At 41.0% G+C, this 22,132-nt stretch overlaps 2 protein-coding genes across 2 annotated transcripts in view; one reads left to right on the top strand and one right to left on the bottom strand.

Annotated features, from left to right (window-relative positions):
- The first annotated feature begins 7,939 nt into the window (after positions 1–7,939).
- ddx28 (DEAD (Asp-Glu-Ala-Asp) box polypeptide 28) lies at positions 7,940–9,940 on the top strand. Its single transcript, XM_067450706.1, has one exon. It carries the CDS (start codon positions 8,103–8,105, stop codon positions 9,789–9,791), a length of 1,689 nt encoding a protein of 562 aa, XP_067306807.1. The 5' UTR covers positions 7,940–8,102; the 3' UTR covers positions 9,792–9,940.
- A 1,983-nt stretch (positions 9,941–11,923) lies between these two features.
- galr1b (galanin receptor 1b) overlaps positions 11,924–22,132 on the bottom strand; it is a 39,235-nt gene continuing 29,026 nt past the window's right edge. Inside the window, exon 3 of the mRNA XM_067450692.1 lies at positions 11,924–12,683. Within this exon, the coding sequence (XP_067306793.1) occupies positions 12,366–12,683 (318 nt within the window). The 3' untranslated portion in view covers positions 11,924–12,365. The remainder of the gene's footprint in view (positions 12,684–22,132) is intronic.

Raw genomic sequence — 22,132 nt, 5'->3', positions numbered from 1 at the left:
TTTAACCTCTCATTGCCAATGCAACCATGAGAAGTAGAAGCTCTCAGACTAATGCTGCGTTCAAGGCAGGTTTTTGGATCATATCTATCTATCTATCTATCTATCTATCTATCTATCTATCTATCTATCTATCTATCTATCTATCTATCTATCTATCTATCTATCTATCTATCTATCTATCTATCTATCTGTCCGTCCGTCCGTCCGTCCGTCCGTCCGTCCGTCCGTCCGTCCGTCTGTCCAGCCTAACTTTACATAGCTGCTGTTTTTCTTTACCGGATCACCTGCTTTTTTTATTGTATGACTTCCATAAACACTGCATCCGTAGGGGCTGCTACTGTTGTTTTGCGGGCTATGTGATGTCAGAACTCGTAACTGGGAGTACATCGATCTAGTAAGAGTTCATGGGTGGGATGTTATGGGTTTGACGGCCGTTCCAATGCACATTTACGGGCAGAAGGTTGAAAAAACACGGGTTACGGTTTAACTCCCTCCTGGAACCCCAGTTCACAGCTGAATCCAACAAACCTGTGACAAACCAAGCTCTCGGGGGATGGTCCTCAGATGCTTTTCAAAGCCATATCAGGACCAACCGGTACCACATAAAAAAATACCCACCAAACCCTCATCAATTTAAACCCTACTCTACTAGCTACTTTCATTTTGTGATGTACATTGGCTATTAGAGGTTACAAATGTAAAAAAAAAAAAGATTTATATATTAAAATTTGTTTTTGGTTTGGTTGGTGTTACTTTGATTGATCAAATTTAAGATTGTTTCACTACATAGTACTAATAAGCCTTAGATGGTGAGGTGGACTTTTGAAAGAGATAGTGAGTTCCAAGCATCCAAGAAAACCAAAAAAGACTAGGATAAACATGGCATTGAGTGTTTGCATGGTTTTTAGTGGCTCGTAGCCTGATATATATATATTCAGCAGTTTTCTGTTGACAGATTATCCGCATCCCTCTACCACCCCTTCTCCCCACTTCTAGTTCTAACCACTTACATATTACAGGGAGAGTACTGTGGGTTTGGGCCAAATTCCGAGCTTGGAGCCCTCCCCAAATATGCATTTAATTCTTACTCTCTCTAAATTATATGTAAAAGTGAACTTGTGAAACAACATTAGTTATGCACTGTCAAATCGTTTTTTTGAATCTCTCACAGCAGCTGGTTCAAAAGGCGTTGCCGTTGATTACACACTCCTGCAGAAGTGATTAAGTATTCAACGCGTTCAAACAGAGTACATGGATGCATTCAGGTGTAAAAGCAAACAATGTCTTTCCTTATTTTTGTTCCACTGTATAAGCATTGCCTCAAATCCACTTCCTGTAGCTTTTCATTCCTTCATGTTCCAGACACAGCTTATACATCAATAAATTGTGCACCTTGTTCCATTTTCAACGCACACCCTTCTTGTTACCCTGCTGCTCTTATTATAATACATCACAGTGCCACTCGGCAACAAAAAAAGAGTTTGATTTAGACAATGTATGTAATAAATGTATAATAAATCATTGTTGAGATTTACATTGATTCTTGATGTCTGTTTGTGTCTAAGCAATGCTGTATATTAAACCCTTTTTTGTTTTTTATCCTGCATATTGTTTGATTACCTGGCTCTCATGCTGTAGAATCACATGGATATTATTATGAATACTACAAAATGAATAATATATTATCTCTATAACCAGATTATTAGACTCTGAATGAGAACAGTGATTCAGCCACTACATGACAATTACTGTATGTCATCATCAATAATTAGCCAAATCACTTTCTCTTGGCTTTCCTCGCCGTAATAATTAGGTTTTATAAACACAGTTAAAGCAGCCAGAGAAAAACTAATGTTAAAGAATCAAGGGTAGAGAGTCCAACTAAAGCAAACACTGCTCACAATCACGATGACAATGAAACTATTTACATTTTACATTAAAACATAAATGACAGAAATAAAGTCAGTGTGGTTAATAATGAGTGAAGCTGGAAATGCTGTTTGTGGAGTTGTTAAATGCTCCTCTGATGAGATCTTTAGAGATGTAATGTCTTCCTTTTATCTTCAGCTGATTTAATCTAAGGCTGTGGCTGATGTCAGTTGTAATTCTTGTGGTTCTCTTTCCTTCAGTGATTTTGCTCATTATCATCAGGTGTTCATCATTAATTCTCAATCGTTACTTAATTATCTCATTGGGCCAAAAGGGGCTAAATGTGCCATGTTTCAGTGCAAATCGGGCCAAATCCGCACATCAAAGCCTAGCCAAATCTGGCAACCATTACCGGGCCAGAGCTGGCTTATTTTTGGTGAGCCGCTACCAGATCACTAAATCCCACCCCCAATCATATTATATCTAAAGAAAATGTGGACAAAATCAAATAAAACCAGACATGCATGACTTAACAACAATACGAAATCAATGTAAATAATAAAATTGTCCTATAAGCCTACACTATGTCCAAAACATACATGACACGACTCACAAAAAAAAGTAACTTTTCAATTTTTTTTTTTTAGTCCACTAACTAGCTGCAACAAACAGTTTCTATTGTGCGGTGTTGCAGCTGAAACAACATACAAAGCATGACAATGATAATCTCAGGTGCATATATATATATATATATATATATATTATATATATATATATATATATATATATATATATATATATATATATATATATATATATATATATATATGTGTGTGGCAGGGGAGGCGTGGTTTTGCGGGATCGGCAGAGGGAGAGAGAAGGCGGAGCCGAGCGGGCCGTAAGTGGGTCAAGTGCAAATGAATAACACCCGTCTCTGATTGCAGTAGTTGGTGTGGAGAGACGGCTTAAAAGCCACGGCAGAGAGAGACGAGGGAGAGAGAGTTTGGACTGGGACTCAGAGTGCAGCCTGCCTGGAGAGAGATAGCAGGGCAGAGTGTTGAAAACTGTGTGTGAAGTTTAATGAGTTGATGTGCCCTCGAGCACGTGTTTTGTTTGAATTTGAAAGAGCAATAAAAGTTACGAGTCCCAGTAATGCCGACCCCGCCTTCTTCCTTCCCATCTACAAACCGTATTACACTGGTGCCGAAACCCGGGAGGAAGAAGTGTGCACGCCGCCATGGAAACTCCATCCCGCCACCCACTTGCGGACCTGGTGCAATCGCTCGCGGGCCTCCACCAAGAAACCCACCAAGATCTGCGGGCCGTCAGGGAAGAGCAGCAAAAAAGATTTGAGGCACTCCTCCAGGCCCAGCATGAGGACCGCGAGCTGTTCCGGAGCTGGATGGACCGGGAGGTTCAGGCCAGTCCCAAACCCGCCAGCGACTCGGCCACCACCATTGCGCTCTCGAAGATGGGACCGATGGACGACCCGGAGGCGTTCATCGACCTCTTCGAGAGGTCCGCCGCCGCTCGGGACTGGCCCAGGGATGACTGGCCAATGCGGCTCCTGCCCCTGCTATCGGGAGAAGCGCAGGTAGCCGCCCACCAACTGCCAGTCAAGAACCTCCTGATCTACGACGACCTCAAGTGCGCCATCCTGCAGCGGGTCGGCCGGACACCGGAACAGCACCGCCAGCGGTTCCGGACCCTGGCGCTCGAAGAGTCCAGCCGGCCCTTCATCTTCGCGCTCCGGGACTCGTGCCGCAAGTGGCTGATGGCCGGAGAATGCGACGCCGAGGGAATCATCGATCGCGTGGTGCTGGAGCAGTTCGTCGCGCGGCTTCCAAGGAAGACCGCGCAGTGGGTCCAGTGCCACCGCCCGGCATCGCTGGACCAGGCCATCCAGTTGGCGGAGGACCAGATGGTGGCGTGCCACGGGGTCGGCGAGCCCTTGCCAGCGGCTTCTCTCTCTCTCTCTCTCTCTCCTCCTAACCCCGCCCCGTCTCTCTCTAAGCCTGTCCCCGCTCCCAGGTCCAGAGCTGGAGTGCCGCCCCGGCCAGCGCTGAGGTGGAGAACGGGGGCCGCGGCCGAGACATCGGCGACTCCCCGGCCGGCGGCCCGGGGAGGAGGAAGCCTAGATCCGTTCCCGGGATCATTATCCCCGTCCCTCGCTCCACGCCAAGGGCTGGACCCACTTCCAGCCACTAGGGCGGCGGGTAGGCCTGGGCCGGCTTGTTGGCGTTGTGGGGACCCGGGACACTTTATTGATCAGTGTCCTATGATGGACGTGGGGACGCTGGTCCGGGTCCCCGACGCGCCACAAGCCGCCCCCGATCAGGCTGGCCTGTACCAGATACCTGTGAGTATCAAGGGGGGTACCTATCAGGCTTTGGTGGATTCGGGGTGTAACCAAACCTCCATCCATCAAAGCCTGATTTCACCTAGGGCATTGGGTAACAGCCGCATGGTTAAGGTGAGGTGTGTGCACGGGGAAGTGGTGAACTATCCGTTGGTGCCCGTGGATATCCAATTTAGGGGACAAACGCATACTGTTGAGGTTGCAGTTAACCCGCGCCTCCGGCATCCTATAATTCTGGGGACGAATTGGCCAGCGTTTAATAAATTATTAGGGCACTTATGTGTGGATGCCTCTTGGGGGAAGAACGGAAGTGGAAGGGTAGCGGTTGCGCAGGCGGGCGAGTTGGATTCGGGACCGCCGGGGGCAGTTCCAGGGGAACCGAGCGCAATGGGTCCGCCCATCTTCTCAGAGCGCGATGACTTTCCCTTGGAACAATCCCAGGACGAGACGCTCAAAAACGCGTTTGCTCAGGTCCGTTCCATCGACGGTCACCGCGTCCACCGCGTCCACCCTGAACAACCACTCTCCTATCCGTACTTTTCAGTGATAAATAACCGCTTGTATCGGGTGGTCCAAGACGCCCAGTCAAAGCAAGATACAACGCAATTGTTAGTACCAAAAAGCCGCCGGGAAATGCTTTTCCAGACGGCTCATTCCAATCCAATGGCGGGACATTTAGGTCAAACGGCCACATTAAACCGCCTCATGGCCCGATTCTTTTGGCCGGGCATTCACGAGAATGTACGCCGGTGGTGTGGGTCTTGTCGGGAATGTCAGCTGGTGAACCCACCGGCCACCCCAAAAGCACCGTTGTGCCCCCTCCCATTAATGCAGGCCCCCTTCGAAAGAATTGGTATGGACCTCATCGGGCCATTGGAACGGTCAGCACGGGGACATCGCTTTGCCTTGGTGCTCTTGATAAAGTGCTTGTATTGCTGCCCACGTCCAGCTCGAAATTACTTGCGAAGTGGCAAGGACCCTTTGTGGTCACGCGGCGAGTCGTAGAACTCAACTATGAGGTGAGTCGGTCGGATAGGGACGGGGCACGTCAAATATACCACCTCAACCTCTTAAAAAAATGGTCAGAGGCGGAGTCAGTGATGCTAGCGACGGTAGTGGGCGGGGAGGAGGATCTCGGGCCGGAGGCGGTCCAAAAGCCTCATTGGACCGCCTCCGCCTCCCGGGGGGCTGAGTCGGGCGGTGGGGGTATGTGGCAGGGGAGGCGTGGTTTTGCGGGATTGGCAGAGGGAGAGAGAAGGCGGAGCCGAGCGGGGCGTAAGTGGGTCAAGTGCAAATGAATAACACCTGTCTCTGATTGCAGTAGTTGGCGTGGAGAGACGGCTTAAAAGCCACGGCAGAGAGAGACAAGGGAGAGAGAGTTTGGACTGGGACTCGGAGTGCAGCCTGCCTGGAGAGAGATAGCAGGGCAGAGTGTTGAAAACTGTGTGTGAAGTTTAATGAGTTGATGTGCCCTCGAGCACGTGTTTTGTTTGAATTTGAAAGAGCAATAAAAGTTACGAGTCCCAGTAACGCCGACCCCGCCTTCTTCCTTCACATCTACAAACCGTATTACAATATGATTTTAAACAGGGCCAGCAGAGAAGGCCCTGATGGCCCTGACAGCCCACCACTGAGTATTAATTCTTCAAACCTAGCAAAATTGCAGAAAGAGTTAGTCCATTAACAAAGATAGGCCTAAAGAACTATCAGCTCTGGCCGTTGTTTGCACTGTTGTAGGGGGGTGACTTTTTATGAAAGAAGATTTACACAGACGGAAAAGAACCAGCCATCATCTTCTAATGCAGTATGTGTCTTGCTTGAAAATCAACATCCCCCACAATAGTGTAACAGAAGCAAATTACACTATTACTAGACTAAGCTGTCATACCACTATTAATTTTGTGGTAGCTTGTGTGGTAATAAACCCTTGTCTTCTTTTCTTTGTCTCCTGTCACATTCAGGGATCTCATTTAAGTGCCACATAAGTAAAGAGGAAACAAGAAAAGGGCCAAACCCCCAGCCAGACTGACAGATGATGCACACTTTAGCCGTGTCTCATTTTGTTAAATTTTGAAGGCTGCATCCTCCGGAGGACCTGTCCTGTGTAGGATGCAGTATACAGAGTGTCCTCAATCAGAATTAAACGAGACGTCCTTCATAGGACACACAGGCAGGAAGTATCACGTTGCTATGACAACACGTTCAGCCTCGTTGCGCACTCACGCCAGAATATATGAATAGAATAAAAATTACTATGAAATGTTTCTTGTCTTGAAAGCAATGTACTGTTCTAAACGTTTAAAAGGCACTAAAGCATTTTAATCCTGTTTGAGGTAGAGCTTAAAAACAAAAACAAGCTTGAACTTACATTTTAAACCCCACATCTACGCTCACATGTATATCTGGCAGTGGTGCAGTTTTTTCCTATAATATAAAAAAAATATATATGGGGGTTGTTAATGGCGACGCAAAGAATTGTGGGTTATCTCCAGAGTCAAAGGCTACACCTCATGCACACTCCAAATTCCTGTGAAAGAAGGTCACATTCGAAGTCGCATTTGGAGTGTCCTTCTCACTTTTTTTTTAAATGAGACGGCCTTATGACGTATGCAGCCTTCAAATGCGACCTCCGTAGGACGCAGCCTTCTGAAATGAGACACAGCCTCTGAATATATGTAGGCTCAAAAAACAAATACACTTACCTAAAGGATTATTAGGTTCTCATTAATGAAATTATCTTATCAACCAATCACATGGCTGTTGCTTCAATGCATTTAGGAGTGTGGTCCTGGTCAAGACAATCTCCTGAACTCCAAACTGAATGGCAGTCGGGGGGGACATGGAGACATAAAGTCCGATAAAGTCAAGGGAGAAGAATGGGGAGAAGCCCATAGTAAGCCAAAATTAATGGGACAAAACATTTAACCAACGTGATTCAGATTTCACTTTCTTAACTACTAGACCTACAACTGTCAGACAGGTTGCTTATGTCACATCTACGTTGTCAAGCTCAGTCTGAGCCTACGCAGTACGCTCAGCCATCAGGAAGTGAGTGCTTCTAATTGTCTTCACTTCTCGCCGTTGAAGTCTATGGGTCGCTGTGTCCATTTCTTTTACTGTCTATGGCTGAGCATAGGTAAGAGGAAAAGAAAATGTCATAGAAACTTTTCTGAAGACAGTCAATTCCCTCAGAGATACATTTAAAAATAGATTAGAAATAGATTAAATATTAAAATTTTCTCCCAATATTTTTGGGAATATTCGCCCCCCCCCCTCATGGCATATATATATATATATATATATATATATATATATATATATATATATATATATATATATATATATATATATATATATATATATATATATATATATATATTATATTTAGTTTTACATCTTTGCATCTGCATGTCACGTCTCCGGACATCTGCTAATGTCCTGAATATTGTCACACAACAAATCAATGTCCTAATGAACCTTAGTTTTATACTCTTAAAAAAATATTTTGTGCTTTTACTATTAATCCCCCTGTCCAAGCTGGTGACTTTCAAGACAACGTTTGATTATCGCCTCGATCCTTTAGATAAATCATTTGCTGTAATCCTCTACAAGTTGCTTTGGATAAAATCGTCTGTTAAATTAATACATGTAAGATATAGAATAAATAGTAAGAGTCATCTCACATGTGATCATTGGGACTTTAATTTTGGCATTACGGTGTAGACGTCATCATTCTGTGCCTGGACGAGTTAAGCATGGGTGCATGTGAGATCAAGGCTTTAGCGCATTTGTCACATTAAAAGGTTATTCTCTGATCCGTTTGTGTATTAAACAGGATATACGATATTAATTCACGTTTGTACTCGTATCCACAATGCAGGCAGCGAAGCTTGGACGCTGTGCCTTTTTCATTTCCAAACTGTCGCAGACAACACGCAGTTATTCTTCGCAGCTCGGCAGGGGATATATCGCGCTCATTAGTGCGGGTCGACGCAGAATGACAACTGCTAGCTCACAGCCTGTTGTGATCCGCATCCCAAAACCCATGCAAGAGCGCATAGAGAGCGTCAAACAGATGCAAAGTAAGAAGTTTGACAGGCTGCCGACAGTCAAGCCTGGCAGACTATTGATCAAGAGCAAGAACCCGCTGCTAAACCAGTCTGTAGGCTATACACTTGGGAAATTTGAGCAACCTGTTCTGACATCTAAGGGATGGAAGAGTAATAAAACCTTAGGGGATTACTTCTCCATAAATAGCACCCAGAGTGCTCCACCATCCATTCTCAAGCAGAAGGACGAGGGTGATGTCATCGCTTCCACCCCTAAAAAGACATTTAATTGCTTTAACGTTTGCCCAGAACTGGTTGAGATTTTACACAGTCAGAAAATAATTCACCCCACCACAGTGCAGATGCAAACCATTCCCAAAATTCTAAAAGGGTGCAATATTCTGTGTGCTGCAGAGACAGGAAGTGGAAAAACCCTTGCTTACCTTCTTCCCATCATCCACAGGCTGCAGAAGGAGCCATTTACAGACTCGGAGAGAAACATTCGCGCTGTGGTTGTCGTTCCATCTCGGGAACTAGCAGAGCAAGTGACATCTGTTGCTCGATCGATGAGCCACCGGTTTGGACTAGTAGTCAAAGTCGCAGGAGGCGGGAGAGGTGTGGGAAACATCAAAGCGGCGTTCGCTCATGGTCAGCCGGATGTTTTAGTGGCCACACCTGGTGCTCTGCTAAAGGCCCTACGGAAGCAGTTCATCAGCTTGAGCGAATTAAACTTCCTAGTCATCGATGAAGCCGACACAATGTTTGATGTCAGTTTTTCAAGCTTACTTGAGGATATTTTGTCACATGCCCAGGTGGCGTCCAGACTCTCAGAGACAGTTGGGCTTGATCATAAAGCTCAGCTGGTTGTGGTGGGAGCCACGTTTCCGGGTGGCGTGGGAGAGGTCCTCAGCAAGGTGACTGACCTGGCCAGCATGGTGACTGTTAAAAGCCGCATGCTACACCAACTTATGCCGCATGTAAATCAGACGTTTCTCAGGATCAAAGGTGCAGACAAGATTCTAGAGCTTCATCAAGCTCTGAAGAAAGCTGAACGGGAGCATAAAGGCATTCTGGTGTTCTGTAACTCGGCTTCCACTGTCAACTGGCTGGGCTATTCACTGGAGGAGATGGGTGTTCGTCATATGAGACTCCAGGGAGAGATGCCTGCAACTATGAGGGAGGGAATTTTCAGGAACTTTCAAAAAGGGAGTGTTGATGTTCTAATATGCACTGACATAGCTTCAAGAGGTTTGGACACACAGAGGGTTGGACTTATTGTCAATTATGACTTCCCAGAGACCCACACAGATTACATCCACCGGGCAGGGCGTGTGGGTAGAGCAGGTGGCTCAGAGGGAGGGGAGGTGCTGAGCTTCGTTACTCACCCGTGGGATGTGGAACTTGTGCAGAAAATAGAGACAGCAGCCAGGAGGAGAACATCTTTACCAGGGATGGAGTCAGAAATTCAGAAACCCGGCAATAAAACTGATGTCAAAAAACAAGTAACTAATTAAGTATCAAATCAGTCTTATAATAATGTAAAATGTTTATTGTATATTTCTTTTGAACCTTTAAAATAAATATTTTAAAATAATGTTTTGTCCTTAAGCTTCTGTTCTCCTTTGTATTTGTAAAGTTCACCCCCCACCCCCAAAAAAATTCTGTCATCATTTCTCATTTCATTCTAAACCTGTATGAATTCCTTATGCAGAACACAAAATATCTAAACAAAATAATAATTTTGACCCCATTTATGGACAAAAACATTTGAAATATTCCTAAAAATATTATGTGTTCTGACGGTCTGACCAAGAAAAGATATGATATAAGTTTGGAATTAATTTGTTGTTTTCAGCCTTTAAAGCACTAAACATTTAAAAACATTTCAATCTATAGCTTCTGTACACATTTGTATTAGAAATCTTAAGGGATAGTTCACCCCAAAATCAAAATTTTGTCAATTTAAGTCCTGTCTGAAAGAGCATACTCTGCTCTTATTAACAATACCGGTATATGTATTCCAAACATGCTACATTTGTCATGTTTCATATAGTGTCAGGTGCATCACTTGACTTCAATGCTATTCATTATGCTATTCACTTCCTCTCCCGTGGCCTCATGGGATAGTAATGTGTCCATTAGATGCTTATCTCAGAAGCTCTATAAATAACAATGCAGATAACTATATTTTTGTCCATAATGAAAATCAGCTGGGTTCAGTGTTATTTTGGGACCCATTGACTTTTCTTTACAATTTATGATCTGCAGAAGCAAGTCACATTCTTTGTGCATGTGTTGTATTGCAACTTTAAGCACCAAACATCTATGAACAATATGTCCTAAAGCTTCTGTTTATATTTCTGTTTATTTATTTATTTTAATCTTAACCTTCGTCTGTCATGTCTGACCTAGGAATGACATTGAGAGGTCAGGTATTTTACACTGAACAATACATTGTATAACACACAGCCTAATTTAAAGAAGGTGTAGCCTTAAGTGGTACTAAGACAAAAACACATTTAAATGGCAAAATTGTCAATTGTCCTGTTTTATTGGTTGATGTTTGTTTGTGTTATTTCAGTGCGACTAATGGCTATCTTTTGCTTAATGGGAATGAATGTGATAGAGAGGTCTGAAAGTGAGGCTGCATGCTTCACTACCAACTGTTTATCACAACACAACAGGAGGGTTGCCATGAGATAAATTTGAACTTTGCAGCAGTGTTATTGAGAAGAGGGTTTTTTTATAACATTGATTAGAGAAGACATAAACAGGGAGCTGTTAGCTTCCTCGATGGGCTTCGTTTAAAGAAAAGCAACCAAGCAAAACTACTCTATTATGAAGTAAATATACACTTAGGCAGAGTGTAATTTTATGCTTTCTCTAATGTATGAAGGACAAGACAAACCATCACACATATGCCCTTAACATGCATGTGTACAGTGGCTCTTAATGTTATTGACTGTACAGCAGAAGGTGATACTTTTGGTGAATGAAGTGTTAACAAAAAGGATGTTTACTTTAGGCTATACATTTGAGAAAAGTGATGTGCTTTGAGACAATGTCTGAAAAGGTTAACCTTGTTATTAATGATTTTTTACATTATACATTATAGTGAGAGCTGCATTGTAATGGCGATGTATTCCACAAGGATTAAAGGCATGAGTGATGGTAGCATTTTATGCTGTCATATTCACCAGACAGGAACCTGACCTGTTGGAAAATGTGCCGTCCTTTTTTCATCACGCCATAGGGAAGTTTTAAGTTGTGAGACTCTTGTCTATTCTAAAAAAATGTGTTTATAAGAGGTTTTGTCCTGACATCTCACAGAGAGCCATGAGTAATAGACTGGTAAGAGATGCATACATACACATACACACACACAAGTTTCCACTGGTCTTTTGTTTAGGAGAATCACCAGTCTATGTCAAACAGTTAACCATCAGGATACAGATAGCTATCCTTTTTAGCAATAACCCACTTTAAACAATAACTTTCTATTAAAGTACATGCAATCTTAAACATACATTTTTATTGTTCATTGAATTAGATTAATTTTTATTATTTGAATTCCTAAGGGGGAAACCTTCAATAATATATATATATATATATATATATAGGACATAATATATATATAATTACAGCATACAAGTAAATATTGAGGTTTATGCCATGTTTATACTGAGACTAATGTTGTTTGATGAATACAACACAAACACAAAACATTTGTTCATGCAGCGCACAGTTCATTCACAAACACAGCCATGTTTCTGACATATTCAAAACATTAATTATATTTTCTAAATGAATATCTACATAGTTGTAAATTTTTTCAATAACATTAAATACATTAAACAGTAAACAACATTTCAATGACAAACACTATTTACACTTAAATAGATTATAAGCAAATGCTTTTGATATAAATTGATTGAGATATTATACAATGTTTACTTCTCAAGGTAGCTTCTTCATTTTTACTGTCCATGTTAGTCAAACCTTCTTGAATGTGATCCATGCACTATGCTATGATCCAGAAACAACGACACAAATGTTTGCCCAGTTTTTTTAAACAGTGCTGATATCTCTTAAATGTTAGTAGTGGAATGTGTCATGGAAAAGTTCTCCATGCGTATGCGCACCACTTTCTCCACAGGCGGAGGGGAGTAGAAAAAATGGCAAGTGAAGACCTGCTTGCAGGCTTTTCTAAAGTTTTCAGAGAGAAAAGCATAAAGAATGGGGTTGACACAGGAGTTTCCATAGGCCAGGCAGTGAGAGATGATGCGAAACGCAAAGGAAGCATCATTCAAGGGAAACTGGCCGAACTGCACCCACATAGCGATAATGTGGTGCGGCATCCAGCAGATGAGGAACGCAGCGACAACCAACAACACCGTCTGAGCCGTCTAGAGGACAGAAAAAGAGAGAAATAAGTTGGTTAATGATACCTCAGGTTACCTGATTTTCCCCCCTTTTTTCAGGTATACAGAAACAAATGTTCTTTAAATAATTGACCGTTTTAAAAGGTGTTGTGAAAATTTTTCTGTAAGAGATGCCGGTCTTTTTTAATAGATGACAAAATTATTGAGGCTCAACAGAGTGTATGATTCAGACTCTGCTGCTAATGTAACTGAGACAAGGATCCCTGGACAGTATGTGGGCTGGGAATCAAAGGTTGGGCAGGACATTACAGAAGGCTTCAGCTAAAGGCTGTTCTGGCAGCAGGTAGTTAAGGTCCGGTTTTCACTGTATTGTTTTCCATAATGGTGTTTAGTGGAGGCCGAAGTGGGAAAAGTGTGATGTATTCTTCCTTGTTTCTCAACCTGGAGCCAAACTGTTTTTTAATACAAGGCAGGCGACACTCAATGAACCTTCTTGTAGGCTTGATAATTCGTACCTCATCCTGCGACAGATGACGCAACACATCCTTTGAGTGGGCAGATAAAGCTCCACACCAAAAGATGATTGATGAGAGCAGAATGAACTCAATTATAATACTAAAATTACCAGTAATGTATAGTGGCAAGACATGCATCCTCTAATGGATGTTATGTAGTCGCTCTGTTTAAAATCTATAAAATAAATGGTGCCTGGCATTGTGAATCATGCTGGAAGAGAGGCTGAAAGGGATGCCAATTTTCTGAAGATTACATTCAACTTTGTGCAGCAGGTTGTTTTCTCCACACCAGGAAAGCAGATATTTAACTTTCCACCAATGAACTCATTAGCAGAGATTAGACCAGTCTATAGTTGACACTGGCCATGTGGAGAGCATCTGCCTAGCAGAGGTCACAGACCACACATTGGCCCTCATTTATCAATTTTGCGTGGAAACTGGTGTATATGTTGGCGTAAGATTATGCTTACACTCATCTCATCGCCTGATTTATGAAGCTGTGAGCACCTCTGCAATTGATAAATGCCGCGGCTGAAAACGATCGTCATTAGAATAACACGCCCCTATTTATTTAAGTCTCCGTGTCCTCCACGCCCTCATTTTACGCCATGGACACACGGAAGACCGCAAAGAAGCGAAACTTCTCCGACGTGGAGATCGGGCACGCTCAATCATCTTACCACTAGTCAGGGCACTGATTAGGACATAAGTCAATGGGCTGACTCCCTGATCAGTGCCCTGACTACTGAACTAGTGAGATGATTGAGACGCGCCCATCGAGACCATCAGGGAAATGGAAAAAAAAACCTGAAATTGTTTTATTTGGGAGTTTAAAGAGTGAGATTAAAGGCACCTACAAAAACAAAATATGGACCCAAATTACGAGTACTCTTAATAGTGTGGAGGTTGAGAAGCGCACTCCAGCAGTTTAAATAGCTGTTTGGATGAGAAATTACTATCACAATGCATTATTTTACAGCACATGTTTTGAAACAATTAGCATTTAATTTCGTATCACGGCACATGTATTGGGGTGTACAATAGTGATGATGATGTGATGTGGAGTACCATTCATTCACATTAATAATTGCATGACAATTCGTAAGATTCTTCTTCTTATTATTATGATTTTTATTCTTAATGACGCTTGTTATTTAGAAAAAGAATGTCATTTTTATTGATTTTTTTATTTAAAAGAAGAAGGTAATTTTTATTATTTTGTCAGTCTGAATTATTTTAGTCCCAGTCCGTGTGCAGCTGCCGGGCCAGGCGCGGGGCCGAAACGTCAGATAAAGCGCACAGGCTCGCGACTGGAGGAATACATATGCCTACAAATCAAACGCTTTGGTAACGTCACACAAATTAAACATTGACGTTCATGTTGCACAAAAATAAACACTGAATGTTGTTGCTGTTGTTTTTAACAGTGGGTCTTGTCAGTGCGTTTTGTGGTGTTAGGAATTGTTTTTCTACTCATTTCCACACTAACTCAAACGTGCGTACACCACCTCCTGAGCTGGCGTAGGATTTGAGCGTGCCGTACGCAAGGTGTAAGCTGGAAATTGGATGTACGCACTTTTGATAAATGAGGGCCATTGTGATTGGGGACTCTCCCCTGTAGGGTTGTGATAGGATGAGATTTTCACGATATGACAACTATCTCAGAAAATATCTATTAAACATTTACTGTACCTATTATTAAATGATGGTAATTATAACTAGTTAAAATTATGTTAAATGAATGAGCTTTGTGTTGAAATAGGCCCATCACTATATAAGTTGTTATTTAGTTTTTTAGGGGGGGGGGGGTTCTAATTATTGTAGAACCACTGCAGTGAGATGGGCTTTGTAACGACGTCTTCAGTGTCTTTATGGGTGGTGTATTCTTCCTTGTTTCTCAAACTGTGTTGAGAGAGGAAATGTCATTGCTGCCAGTGCAGGTCTTTCTGAGCCATCAGATTTCAACAAAAATATCTTAATTTGTGTTCCGAAGATGAAAAAAAAGGTCTTACAGGTGTCGAATGACATGAGGGTAAGTAATTAATTAACTTTTCAATTCCTCAGAAAGTGGCCTGTGTGTGAGTGAGTGAGATTCTTGGGTGGGGTGTTACCACCAGTGGAAGGGGGTGTGGTCCATGGGAAATCACCTTTTTGCGACACCCCCTCCCCCTGTGGAAATAGGCCTGCCACCAAAGATGGAAAAAATCCTATAGGAAACACTGTTTTTGCTAAACAAATTAGATCATATGATGCACATTCTTTTACTTTCTCTGCCTAATTCAAATGCCATGAAAATACAGAGTGATGGAGACAGAAAAAGAGAAATAGACCACTACGATGAGTCTCAGGATAACAGTCTAGCAAAGTGCCAGAAATCTTCTGGTAGTTTCATGTCATCCTCATTTGGCCATAAAATGCACTTTAGCCCCTAATATCAATAGGAGCTTGAATAGGAGCAAAATAATAATAATAATAAATAATAATTACATTTTTTTAGACTTTTGATTTCTTGGCTTTACCATCTGAAAACTGTGCTACATTTGAGCGCTATAAAGGTATAACTGTTTGGTGGAGCAAATACACCACAGCTACTTCTCACATAAACAACATAATGCTTGACTTCAGTATCACTGAGGGCAGACATGGTTTTCTTCAGAAACACAGCTGGAGATATTGCAGGACAGGATTGGTTTACTATAAACAAACAAGTGAGAAACCAACCGTTTCTTTTCTCCTTTGACATTCATTTTGTCTTTAATCTCTCTCTTCAATGCTTCTCATTCACAAATGTTATAAACCACTTTTATTATTTCCTTGGCAACACGTCATGCTTGTCATAGGACACACCACAGCCACAACAGCGCTGTATGACAGATGTAGGGCTTATTATTATTATTATTATTTTGTTTTACATTTATTCACAAATATGTTAGCAATGTCATCAAGAGCCTGATATTCTGATCCACAAATATGTGGAAGTGAAGTGTTTTGTTGTTTAAAAACCTTATATAATGATCATATTAGCTAAAAACGTGTGATGGGCATCACCGTGTTCGTTTACTCTGCAGTTCAGAGAATCGGATCTGTCAGGTTTACAACACGTCAATTCATCTACTTCTCCCAAAATACATGAAATAAGTGGCTGGTAAAGTGGGAGAAGAATAGAGTAAATGTTATTGTTACCTACACAATGTATATCTGATCTATAATCTATGATCTATAAATTACAGCTGCTGTCTGTAACTTTTTATGTGTTCAAGATTTACAAAAATTATATAATGAGTATGTACAACATGAATCCATTTTCCAAACCGTGTTTTTGTATACCCTGAATCATTATGGTACACTTATAATAATCATTTATATTGGGACTATTTCAGGCCAGACTGGTAGGTACCACAGTCCCTGCGTGACTCGACTATATGTGACCCCTCACGGAAACCAGGGACACAAGTCGGCAGCTCTACTTTCAAGCAAAATGAGAAAGAAGCGTATTTTTTTTTCAAATTGTGTGATTTTTGCTTTTTTGCAGAATCTGTTAGTTGAAATCACGAAGAAGCCTCTCCGTGTTTGAGATGGCATTAATGGTATATTTAAAAGCGTACATTTGGAGGTTGAAATCGCCTTGTTTTGTTTGTGTGTATTTCCATACTGGCTTTTGTTATTGCCTCACCCTCCAAGGAACGCGTGGCTAATTATTTATGCAGCTCTCTGACCGGCTGTGGAGATGATCTGAGTGACGATGAAAGCGGCATAATAAGACTAAATAATACCCTAATCTACAACTGAGCGAAGATGAAGAAGAGGAAGAATGTATCAGACTGGCGTCAGACGAGTTGGGCCGTAAGAAATCAGAGGCTATATCGATAGTAACATTTGAAAGGGATAAAGACAGAGAAATGGGTCAAATCTTTAACCGTGGCTATAGTGTAGTGGTAAGACGCATGTCATCAAGTTTTGACGCAACTCGATCAGAGGTTCAAATCTGCCTTTTGCCACACTCTCTACTCCCTTTTCCCATCACATATCAGATCGGAAAGGCATTTTTTTTTTCAAAAAGAATTGAGAAAATATTAGAAAAGTGGAAATAAAACATCTAACATGTGTTTATTAATAAGTGTTTCTCGGTTAGAGAGTGTGGCAAAAGGCGGATTCGAACCTCTGATTGATTTGCATCAAAACTTAATGACATGCACCTTACCCCTACACTATAGCCATGGTTACGGACTACCTATTTCTCTATCTTTATCCCCTTCAAACAGACGCACAGTACATCCACTAAGAAGACCCCGGCAAACAGAAAGTGTGTCCGAACGACTTATTTCATTATTGGAGGCAATGAGATTTGCAAGAATACCTTTCTGTTTCTTATGGGGTGTTTCCATAAACACCAAAGTTTGTCGTTTTGTGTTCATTCTAAGAACACACACACACACACACACACACACACACACACACACACACACACACACACACACACGCACACGCACACGCACACGCACACGCACACGCACACGCACACACACACACACACATTATCTCATGTTTAGACCTTCCCATACCTACCTATTGTTCTTTACTGTCGTTTTAATTGTAATCGTTAGCATAGTATCACTTGCCAAAACCCCAAATTGCTATAATGGGCTTTTGGATGGTAATGTTAGCATCTCCTATCCTTTATTATTCATAGTATGTGGTCCGATTTTTCCCATTATGTCTGTCGTTACTAGCAACCATGCAGCTTTACAGGGAGTATGGCTTATTTAAATGAGAAGTAAATGAGCCCTATTGTCACTCCCAGCAGCTGAGAACAGGTGAGAACTGCAAACCTTTAGAGGCTGTTTTCTCTCGTTTAAACTTTTCTAAATGCCTAAATTCAGATGGCCACAACTTCTCCAAATATTATCAGATTTCCATGTGTTACACATCGTTGGAAAGCTTGGAGACTACACTTTCAGAATCTGTGAATAACTCAAAATGCCCCAGAACCGACTTGTGTCCCTACTTTCCGTGACTGGTCACATATAGGTGAACAGATTTAGTGTTTGCTTGAGAGAGTCAAAGGTTTCTATTCACAAAGTGTTTTTACATTTATGTTTCAACAACTAGCCCTTAACAACTAATTGTGCATCTCTAGTCTCTATTTCTATTTCGTATTCCAATAAGAATGACAATATGTTCCAAACAACTTGTCTTACATGGCAGTACAAACTATATGAGATGAAGCATTCAGTGTTTTACAGACAAGGTTGTCAAATACAGTGTGGTGAATAAAATGGTGATCATACGGATGCCTTCTCCCCACCACACTGAGGAAGTCTCTGAGGAGGCCAATGAGGAAGTCTCATTTCAGAAAAGTAACCATTATAAAATGTTATTCCTTGTGTGATGTAAATTACTGTAATTTCAACAATATTAAAACTCTCTCATTGACATTCATAAAAACTATATAGACAGCATCCGTTGCAGAAATATCCACGTAATTAAGGTGAAACAGAAGCTGTGGGCACTATAGGGCCATCGCAATGAAACCTCTTCAGAAATATAAGGAACATATTTAAATTTTGTGATAGCAGAAAGGATGAGCACTTTGAGGAGGCCTAAATATCTTTGTCCACACAAGCAAAATGTAGACAATACTAAAACACACACTGAGAGGCATTCTTCATTCTTACATTTGATGACTGACCTTAGCTCTGTCCACTGTTTTACAAACAGGAGAAAAAAAAACATTATGACATTATGTGTAAATTTTTTGATGGTGTGAATGGACAGCAGAAAATAATGGGTGGCTAATAACAGCTCTCACACTGATTCCAACCTAATTACTGTTATTTCCCCTCTGCTACATCCCCGAAACCAACTGTCAGAACCCTGGGTAAAAGAAAAACAAGTTTATACAGCATGATTTGTGAAGGTACTATAACAGTTTTTGCCTGTTACTATGGCCTGAAAGGGTTTGTCAGTGGTCAGACACCTGTTGTGACCTCCACTGTCCGCAATTATGTTTTAGTTCTCTTCTCATTGGTCTCTCCCATGGTCGTCTTTCTAGTCTCTAACTAGACTTTTTTTTCTCTCTCTTACACACAATTCTCCTCCCAATTATCTATCACTTTTCCCCGTCTCCTTCACTTGTTTCACATTAGAGTATTAACCTTAAATAACCTAACAAGAAAATGAGTCTATCTGCATAAGCTGCATCAGGTTTATAATCCACTTCAATCCTATGAGAAAATGAGAATGGTCTTTGACAACACCTTAAAGCATTAGAATTAGAAATTGAGAGAGTGAACTATACTGAATTGTACTGCTAACAACAGGTTTGTAATAAATACATGGGAAATTCTCACGAAAATGCGTATTAACGAGTGTATACGACAAAATGAGTTGGCGTGCACACGGTACGTGGTTTTTCGCGTGCATATGATACGCACTTTATGTCATATTATACGTACAAACCCCCCACCCCACCACCCTAATCCTACCCAAGAGCGTGTTATATGCACGCCATAAAGTGTGTATCATATGCACGCGAAAAACAGCGTAGCATTTGCACGCCAAAACTCATTTTGGCGTATCCATTCCACGAGATTTCACACACGTACTATTGATACACATTACCATGAGATCGTGTTGGCCATCTCAGTGATGTACCCATGCTGTACATGCTGAACCTTGACTATCCAAAAGACATGAAATATATTTCTGAGGTGATTCAGCGCCTGTTCAAGGAAATGTGCACTCCCAGGGTCCACTCTATAAAGAATAAGCTGCTAAGAGGGATGGCAGAATGTTTTTATTTTTTATTTATCATTTGTCCACTATGTAGTAATAGGGAAAGAAATGAAAAGGCCTTCTGTGGGTCACAACAGTTTATGTTTTTATGTTTGTTACTGCTCTCTGTGGAGGAAATGTATCTTGCAGACACTAAATTGTATTTTATGTTGTAGAGAAAACATGAACAGAGTTGGGAAGGAAGCTCTTTTTTTCTTACAAGCGGGAAAGCGTGTAATTTCAGTGTTTGACCAGCCATGAAAGAGTTGGAAGAGCATGGATTTTTAAGAGGGTGTGAAAGCTTTTTTGTCTGCATGTCCCAGAGGAAGAATTGTCATTTTTGACACTATTTAGTAATAGGAGATAAAATGTATGGCCAATCTGTGGGTGACCCCACCTTGTTTTCATGTTATGACTTATTTCAAAAGTATTAACATTAATCCATGTGTTTTTTTTAAAAACATTTTTTTTTTTTTTTTTTAACAGAGAAATCTAGAGAATGGACATTTCAATAATGTTTGAATGTTTTCATTTTCAACATTTTGAGCAAGTATGACTTGAGTCAACAAATCTTTTTTTACAGTGTGGCCGAAAATAGCTTTTACACCAGATATACCAGTCTTGCATTTTAACATGTTAATTAGGTCCCTTTATTGTTGGTGTTTTTAAGAACCTGAAAAAAGTTATTTATTAATAAAACAAATGAATTATGTATTAAATATAGACTATAGTAAATGCCACGCCACTGGTACATGATTTTGAAGGCAAGGGTGTATGAATCTAAACTAATCTGATTATGCAGTGAGGGGCCCCGCCTCCACTCTTGCAGGGGCCAGCACAGTTTGCACTATGCCATTCTGTATATAATGAAGGTCTTTACTTTACTTTAGTGCTGCCAAGGATATTGAACATCATCTCATCTGAGCTGCTTCTGCAGTCTGTCACTGCCCATCAATGTCAAAATATTTGAGATGACTATGTTCACAGAAGCGATACAGAGTGTGAATTCAATCGCAACTTGACACTTAAATGGTCATAAACTGCAAGTTAAGATGTAAGTGGCTAAACTAAACATGTCATATTTGACAGCTGTATTAGAATTTAAATGACAGACAAAAATAACCTGGCAAACTAAAACTGGTCTAATTTTGCCATTTTGACGTAATTCTTATATTTTAATAATTAGTCACTGTCTGACTTAAAAACAGTAACAAAGCTTTTTCATCATATTAGCATAAGATCAATAATGAATGTGTACATATCGTGAATACATTTAATAAACTTATAGTAACCTAGCTTTCCTTGTAGCCTTCAGTAAATTACTGTGTCTCTAGAAAATGATTAAAACAAAACATAAATATCTGTTTGATCCTATGGTTTACTTTCTCCACTGACAGATAAAAATGAAAAGATTCAGTCAAAGCTCAGCTTCAGGAGAGGAAGAGACAAGGCAAGAAAAGGAGACAGAGAAAAGAAAGATAATCTACTACCCACTGACATGGTTTTAAAGCTATTTCTTATCCATTATTTTGGCCTTCAAATGTCTTAAAATACATATGTAGAACAGAAAAATAAATTTACTCTGGGGTGGGGGAACTTCCCGACCTCAGTGATTATAAAACCTTGCCTATGGCTCTGTATACACCCGCCTCCTGTCTCATTCGCCCCATTTAAAAAGTGCTTATATTACGCATGATTTTACTTTTACAACAGCATTAAGCAAAGTTTGGTTTATACTCCACATGGAGCCTCATACACCCAATAAAAACAAAATCCACATGTGTGATATAATGTTTCGAAGCTTTGTTTTGAAATCGGCATGAATCAGCGTATTGTTTCATGATTTGGAACGTGTGTCAAACTGCCAAACTGCTAGAATCACGTGGCATTGGCGATCAGAATCATGAATCGATACACTGATTTATAACGGTTCAAAGCTTTGTTTCAAAATCGGTACTACTACACAAGTAGTTATTTTGTTTTTTTGCACACAAAAACTATTCTCGTTGTTTCATAAAATTATTGTAGAGCCATTGTAGTAAGATGGAGTTTTAACAACATCTTTAGTGCCTTTTATGGTTCTTGAGAGGAAATGTCATTGCTGCCAGTGCAGGCCTTTCTGAGCCATCGGATTTAAACACAAATATCTTCATTTGTGTTCCGAAGATGAATGGAGATCTTGCG

The sequence above is a fragment of the Pseudorasbora parva genome, chromosome 1 (assembly GCF_024679245.1).
Source record: "Pseudorasbora parva isolate DD20220531a chromosome 1, ASM2467924v1, whole genome shotgun sequence".
Taxonomy (NCBI): domain Eukaryota; kingdom Metazoa; phylum Chordata; class Actinopteri; order Cypriniformes; family Gobionidae; genus Pseudorasbora; species Pseudorasbora parva.
This window is presented reverse-complemented; position numbering and strand designations above follow the sequence as displayed.